Source organism: Gaeumannomyces tritici (genome assembly GCF_000145635.1).
Source record: "Gaeumannomyces tritici R3-111a-1 unplaced genomic scaffold supercont2.7, whole genome shotgun sequence".
In the NCBI taxonomy this organism is placed as follows: Eukaryota; Fungi; Ascomycota; class Sordariomycetes; order Magnaporthales; family Magnaporthaceae; genus Gaeumannomyces; species Gaeumannomyces tritici.
In genome coordinates, this window is record NW_008804551.1 from 1,033,386 (window position 1) to 1,039,938 (window position 6,553).

The window sequence follows — 6,553 nt, forward strand, 5'->3', positions numbered from 1 at the left end:
TCACGAGCGAGGGCGCCTACGACCTCGGGACGGCGCTCAACACGGCGGCGCGCGACGGCCGCGTCGACGCCGCCTGCCTGCCTGCTGCTCGCCCTGGGCGCGAGCGCCGACACCGACGTGAGCCTCGAGGCCCGCGTCCAGCCCCTACTGCACACGGCCCTGGCGGCCCGGCCGCTGAGCGTCGACCTGGTCTGGCTGCTGCTCGCGTCGGGCGCGGACCCCAACAAGAGGGCGTTGCGGAACCTGTGGGACCACCGCGAGACCATCCGCGACACCTGCTCCCACGAGGTCTTGCTCAGGCCCGGCCGTGTGCCCTCCGACGACCGGGCTTATCTGGATGCGTTGGACCTCTTGATTGCCTACGGTTATGACATTCACGCGCTGCCTGACGTTTGCGGTCCTGAGGATCCACGACCGAGGTATCTGGTATGTTTCTTTCCTTCTTTTATTTTCTCTCTCTTTTTTTTCGCTCAAGATGAGCACGCCCCAAGATTAACGTGTCCCTGTGAAACCCAGTCTGTGTTCATGGCGCAGCTGGGGGTTGTTGAATTGAAGGAGGCTATTGATCGAGGTGCCGCTTTACCTGAAAAGGAGCTCGCCCAAGCCGCCGCCGACAGCAGAAACACCGAACTGATCAAGTACCTCGTCCTCGACCTCGGCCTCAGGGATGCCAACATCGACATGCTCGCGCGCATGTCGACGTGGCGCAACATCGCAAAGCCTAGGGATGGCGGCGGCGGCGGCGGCGGCGGCGGCGGCGGCGGCGGCGGGTGGTGGCTGGGCCGGTGCCTACCATCGATTGAACTCTTCCTCGAAACCCTGCCGGAGCACAGGCGCCGGGAGATGCCCACCGTCCTCTGCGCCGCCGTCGAGGACAACAACGCCGCCTGCGCCCGGTTCTGGCTGGACCGCGGGGTCGACGTGAACGGAGTCGGGGCCCGTGGTATGACGCCCCTGATGGAGGCGGCGCTCGTGAGGGCAGACCAAGATGTTTTCGAGCTACTTCTGGAGAGGGGCGCCGATGTCAAAGCTCGCGCCCTAAGTGTTCACTTTAACAACATCGACCGGTACGGAGGTAACCTGGGTGGATACAACGCCTGTGAGTATCTCACAACCGAGAAGGGTTGTTTTTTTTCTTCTTTTTTTCTTCTTCTTGTAAACATGACTGATCGAACCTGTCTGGCCTTGCCCAGTACATATTGCTCTCGGGGTTGGTCATATCCTGCAGCCGGCTCGCCTGAAGCTGCTCCTCAGCGCCGGCGCCGACCCTGATGCTCGGAGCGACCAAGGAGACACGCCACTGCTTGTCGCTGCCCGCGAGATCGCCGCCGAGCGGGTCAATATCTTTCATTCCTACACAATTTCCAGCCTACGCGCCTTTCTCGACGTTGCGAAGGACATCAACGCCGTCGACAGGCACGGGAATACGGCACTGCACTTGCTCGCTCATTCTGCAGAAGAAAAATTGAATTGGAGCTACCTGGAGAGGTTTGTTATGACGCTGGTCCAGCGAGGTATTGACACCGAGGTCGAGAACGACGACGGCGACACGGCAGGGGACTTGTTTCTGCAACGGCTGGATGTTTCACTGGAAAGCTGGGTTGAGAAGAGCCGGGAGGACGGCCAGCTCGAGCAGAGCCAAGACGAGACCATAGAGAAGCGCCCACTGGAGGATTTCCAGTGCGAGCCGCTGGAGTGGTAGTAACCAGAATAGAAAGAGAGCATGCAGACTGTGCAAGCGAGTCATTCGGCGGTTTGGTTCAAACGTGGCGCAGGCGTGGCTTGCCGGATCCTTGTGAGTTTCTTTTACCCCCATTTTCTATACATCATTAGAAGCATATATATGTATGCCCATTCCATTATTAAGCTGGGTTCCAGCAACGTCGTTGGACCAGCCGGTTGGGCACCAGTTCGTGATGCAAGGACGAGAGGGGTTGGGGCTGTTTGATAGGCCAGCGCGTTTTGGGGCGCGCGGTCTGGGGCTACACCGCCAAACGCGCTGTCAGGGGTCAAGGCCCAGCCACCACCGGGCTCCGACATGGGGCTGCTGCTCTCAGCCATTCATTATCATCGGGTTGAAATACTCAAAGAAGTCATCGTCTTTCTGCCCGCCAGTGATTCCTCCCCGAACCCGTCCATCGCCCCGCCAGAAACCAGACTGTTTGTTAGTGCCTTGTCCCGTTTTATGGAGCATAACCAGTAAACTCGCCTACACTACACACATACACCACACACGCAGCCATGGCGACTCCCACCACCGGCGCCCCCCTGCCCACTGACTCGGAGCAGCTGGGCAGCGTCTCGTTCCGGCTCGAGAACCAGCGGCAGCAGACGCTGCGGCGCGCCGCCTTCCTGTACCTGTCCGGATCGCGGCGGCACGGCGGCGGCCAGTACAACTACGGCGCCTTTGGCGAGACCGCCATGGCCCGCCCCATGCTGCTGGCCGACCTGAGGGCCCTGGCCGAGCTGCTGCAGCAGGCCCGCGACCTGGGCGCCGATCGCCGCCTGCTTTGGCGCTGTCTGGCCGCCGCCCTCATGTGAGTTTTTTTTCTTTCTTTCTCTAATTCTTCTCCACCCCCATCCGTATTTAGTCCATTTAGCTCATCATAACCACCAGCTGCGTGCCGCTCCTGCTGCCGCCTTCGGTGTGGCAACACCCCATCATGAAGAACCCGTGGTTCATCACGGCCGCCGTCATCGGCTGCATGGGCGTGCTGGCCCAGCTCGCCGTGCGCGAGCTCCTCCCGCAGGTCGCCATCCGGCTGGAGAAGGCCGTCGTCCGGCTGGACGAGGTCATCGTGGCCAACAAGCTCGAGGAGGACCCGGCCGGGACCCTCGAGGGGTGGCAGTGGCAGGCCATGCGCTACATCTGAGGCCCGGGCAGGAAAGAACAAAACGAAAACATGATCATGATGACGGCCTTTTCTTTTATGTGTGTGTATGTTTTTTTCCCCCTAGAATCACGGTGTATTCGCTACAGAATGTGTAAACTACCCAGACATACGAATTTCCAACGGACATAGCTTCACTTAGAGCACACCCGCAGTCCCGGGCGGAAGAGGCTCAATTCGAAGCCGCAGCAATTCCAGCTCCTGAAGCCGAAATTTAAGATACTTGACGGCGGCAGGCGCCGTCTCCACCTCGTTACTGGTGTACAGCTCCCAGAGCTGCTGCCCGCCAGGCCTGAACTCGGGGGTCCCGTCCCCGGCCACGCGGATCCTAGGCAGGAACGTGTTGAGCTCCGAGGCGGCCTTCCACATGTGGCGGAGCAGGTGTAGCAGCCTCCCGTAGTAGTCGTGCCTCTCCTTCTCGACGAACCCGCACCGCAGCTGGTACATGGACACGAGGAAGCCCGTGCCCGCGCTGGCGAGGGCGGCCCGGCTGACGGCTGCGACGCCCCCCGCCACCAGCTGCCAGACGGCGGCGGCGCCGCCCCCAATGCCGTAGTGGGCGTACATTTGCGTCCTGTGCGCGTTCATCAGGTACTCGCTGGACCTGAAGGCTTCAGACATGAGGCGGGTCATCTCCCAGAGCTGGCCGAGGAGCGACGCCCAGCGGTCCGGGTCGACCTCCACGCCCGCGACCACCATCATGTGCATGGTCTGGCAGGCTTGCTCGTTCACGTTGAGGATTTCCCCGACCCTGGAAGCAACAAACGCGGCTTGTTGGTCCCTGTCCTCGTCCTAGCGGCGGAGGTGTGAAACGATCGACCTCCTTTTTTTTTGTGCGCATTTTACACGCTTGTGAATCAGTGCCTACACAGAGGTTCTGGTTTTGGACGGCTCCAGGAATGATCCCCGGAGACCACCAGACTCTTGGACGTGAGATTGAAAACGACCCTGCCCGCTTACCGTATCAGACAACTTCTTGATGGCCTCGGCGGTCTCGCGCTTCAGACCGATCTTGCTTGGCGAAAGCAGCGAGCCCAAGCCCCAGGCGTCATCGCCGCCACCGCCGCTAGGCGCCGTCACAGAGTTAGGCAGCTCGGCCAGCCCGAGCACGACTACGTACTCGAGCGCGGCGAACCACTCGGGGAGCGAGGGCATGCCGGCGGCGGCGGGCCGCAGCTGCGCCGTGTGTTCGACGCCCTGGGCGCTCAGCCTTGAGAGCACGACGAGGCGCCAGTCCTTCTCGAGGTCGCCGCCCTCGGCGGCCGAGAAGCCCAGCAGGCCGTGGCTCGACAGCCGCGCCAGCTGGCCCGCCGAGCCCGGCGCGAACAGGGTTTTGACGAAGTACCGCTGGGCCGCCGGGGCGTGCGAGCAGGATGGCGAGGCGTCGGAACTGCTAGCTAGCGATGTCGGGGTCGCTGCTCCTCAGCCTCGTGATTTCGGGGTTGGGGAGTTTTGGGTCGGGGGGCCGCATGTTGGAGATGAGAGGGGAGTGATGGCGGGATGGAGGGAGATGATGGCGGCGGTGGAACTGTGCAGGGGGATCTATGGGATGAGAGAGGAGGGGAAGAAGCTAGGTACCTCTAGACATGTTTACATGGGAGCTTATCCAGCACTAATCCACGCGCATCTATGGGTGAACCAAATGGAGGGCATCTTGCATGGCAGCCGGGCAGCGACTTGCATAATGATAATGTGGCGACGACGCTTGACTCAATCCAAAATGATGCATATTACTAGACCTACTTTTGGACATGAAATGCGACAAGGCCCCATACGTCCTTTCATGGGCTCCCTCGACCTTCAGCAGCCCTTTTCCGCACCTCATTAGATGTCGGCTTGTCGTGCCTCGAGCCCGCACTTTCCGGTTGCCCATCATTCCTGATTGGATGAGGGGCGGGCTTGCTCCCCTCCTGGGCCTTGAGGTTCAATGGCCCGTGGTCGCTAGAGGCGACGCCAAATCGGCTACGATACCGATCCGTCGACAACTTTTTGAGCGTCTCGTCCGCCATCGAGCCGACCAGTTGCGACGATCTACTCTTGGCCAGCACTTTTCCCACGTCGAAAAGGTCGGCGAGAGTCGTGACCACCACTTGATCGGTGTCGTCGTCGGCGACTACCTCCCTGATGATGTGGATCTTCTGGAAAGCGACCTGGTTGGACGCCTCTTTGCACAGCTCCAAACACTGCCTCGAGGTGGCGATGTGCTCCTGCAGCCGCAGTTGCGTTCTCTGTTGGTCGGTCTCGGGGCCATCGCTCGAGACTAGACGATTGTAGTCTTCTTGAATCTGGCGCAACGTTTCAGTGAACATGCTTCGGCTCTCGTTTATTGCCCGCTTCATCTTGAGTTCCGACTCGAACTGGTCTCGCGCGATATTACCAGCGCTCGAGGCCTCCCCTTGTTGCGGTGGGATTTGCTGGTCCTGCGCTAAAGAATCGAGGTAGGACCTGGCCTTTTCGCAAACGCGAAGACATTGTCTGGTCCTCTCTCTCTCGTCATGCAGCATGATGCTCGTCTCCACGTCTGACGTCTCGTCCGGGTCGATGCGCGCCAGCCTCTCGTCAATGCGCTGGAGGCGCATCTCGAGGTTGTCGACGGCGTCCTTGATCGCCTCATCGAATTGTTCGAGGACCTTATGGTTCAGCTTGGAGTAAAGCCTTCAGGAGAGTCAGCCGAGGTCTTGAGGGTGAGGACGGGGCGAGCGACGAACATGCTAATAAGACCTAGACCGACTGTGATTGTCGCTTTATACGTTGCAAGGGTTTCAATGAAGCCGTTGATATCATCCCGCATGAACTCCATCTTGGCCCAGTCTCTCAGCCCGGTTACAGACTTTCCGCCAAACTTTTTCATGACCTCTTCGAACTCGCGGCATGTTTTGGAGCATTGGCTGACTGGGCCTTCGAGAAGGGCCCATATTGACGCCTCGGAACCAACAGCCTGCTCCAGCGAGTCCAGAACCCTGGCAAGGTCTACGAGTTCGTCATGTAGCCTATTAAGTGTCCTGTCGCGAGCTTTATAGCGACTGACGGTGGCGTGGAGAGACTTTGTCGATTGAATGGCGCCCGTGATGATGGCCAGCACCGATACACTGATGGTTAGGGGGTCCGCCATGCTCGACGTTGGCCGTTTTTTTTTTTGCACCACGGCTTGGTGATGGAGAGCAGAAAGGGGAGCCAAAATCGCGCGAATTGCGGGGGTGCACCCAAGCGATGCTGTATTTGGCTAGCAGTCCGTCACGTGTCACCCTGCTTGTTGCGGCTAGGTCCATGTTTGATGTTCCCATCGCCGGTTTGTCGTAGCCCCGCCTTGGCATACGAACCACGTAATTGCTGCCTCCTTGGCAGTAGCTCTGCCGTTATTATTAAAAAAAAGCTGGGAAGCGTTGCTGGCAAAAATAAAATGCTGTTTAGGCTCGAGAGCAACACAGCGTGAGCACCGCCACAGCCCAGCTGGCCAACCCGACCTCCCACTTCTATGCATATGCCGCCCAGCATTCATCCCCGCCTTCCCCCAACCGAACAATCAACCCATCCAGATATTCGACAAGCTGCACCACTGCAACGACGCTTTCCAAGGTTCAAATTTTGCCGCGCTGGAAAGAAACAAGGAAATCGAAGAAGAAAAAAAGAAGAAAAAAAGAAGAAAAAAAGAAGAAAAAAAG

At 59.3% G+C, this 6,553-nt stretch overlaps 4 protein-coding genes across 4 annotated transcripts; 2 read left to right on the forward strand and 2 right to left on the reverse strand.

Moving 5' to 3' along the window:
- The first annotated feature begins 28 nt into the window (after nt 1-28).
- GGTG_11659 (hypothetical protein) lies at nt 29-1,860 on the forward strand. The gene is made up of 3 exons (XM_009229550.1): nt 29-426; nt 517-1,099; nt 1,194-1,860. Exons 2-3 carry the CDS (start codon nt 526-528, stop codon nt 1,700-1,702), a joined length of 1,083 nt encoding a protein of 360 aa, XP_009227814.1. The 5' UTR covers nt 29-426; nt 517-525; the 3' UTR covers nt 1,703-1,860.
- A 222-nt stretch (nt 1,861-2,082) lies between these two features.
- GGTG_11660 (hypothetical protein) lies at nt 2,083-3,223 on the forward strand. Its single transcript, XM_009229551.1, has 2 exons — nt 2,083-2,537; nt 2,618-3,223. Exons 1-2 carry the CDS (start codon nt 2,242-2,244, stop codon nt 2,871-2,873), a joined length of 552 nt encoding a protein of 183 aa, XP_009227815.1. The 5' UTR covers nt 2,083-2,241; the 3' UTR covers nt 2,874-3,223.
- GGTG_11661 (hypothetical protein) lies at nt 2,909-4,479 on the reverse strand (the record flags this gene model as incomplete). Its single annotated transcript, XM_009229552.1, has 3 exons — nt 2,909-3,683; nt 3,852-4,288; nt 4,470-4,479. The coding sequence occupies 3 exons, from the start codon at nt 4,477-4,479 to the stop codon at nt 3,030-3,032; spliced, it is 1,101 nt and encodes a 366-aa protein (XP_009227816.1). The 3' UTR covers nt 2,909-3,029.
- Nucleotides 4,480-4,574: 95 nt separating this feature from the next.
- On the reverse strand, nt 4,575-6,049 carry GGTG_11662 (hypothetical protein). Its single transcript, XM_009229553.1, has 2 exons — nt 5,600-6,049; nt 4,575-5,546 (listed from the first exon to the last, which is right to left on the reverse strand). Exons 1-2 carry the CDS (start codon nt 6,001-6,003, stop codon nt 4,673-4,675), a joined length of 1,278 nt encoding a protein of 425 aa, XP_009227817.1. The 5' UTR covers nt 6,004-6,049; the 3' UTR covers nt 4,575-4,672.
- Nucleotides 6,050-6,553: the final 504 nt, after the last annotated feature.

Excerpts from the sequence above, each read along its gene's own strand:
- GGTG_11659 (XM_009229550.1), top strand. The coding sequence starts at position 526 with ATGGCGCAGCTGGGGGTTGTTGAATTGAAGGAGGCTATTGATCGAGGT. Across the intron at positions 1,100-1,193 it reads CCTGGGTGGATACAACGCCT|TACATATTGCTCTCGGGGTT; the intron begins GTGAGTATCTCA and ends GGCCTTGCCCAG.
- GGTG_11660 (XM_009229551.1), top strand. The coding sequence starts at position 2,242 with ATGGCGACTCCCACCACCGGCGCCCCCCTGCCCACTGACTCGGAGCAG. Across the intron at positions 2,538-2,617 it reads TGTCTGGCCGCCGCCCTCAT|CTGCGTGCCGCTCCTGCTGC; the intron begins GTGAGTTTTTTT and ends CATAACCACCAG.
- GGTG_11662 (XM_009229553.1), bottom strand. The coding sequence starts at position 6,003 with ATGGCGGACCCCCTAACCATCAGTGTATCGGTGCTGGCCATCATCACG. Across the intron at positions 5,547-5,599 it reads GGTCTAGGTCTTATTAGCAT|GCTTTACTCCAAGCTGAACC; the intron begins GTTCGTCGCTCG and ends ACTCTCCTGAAG.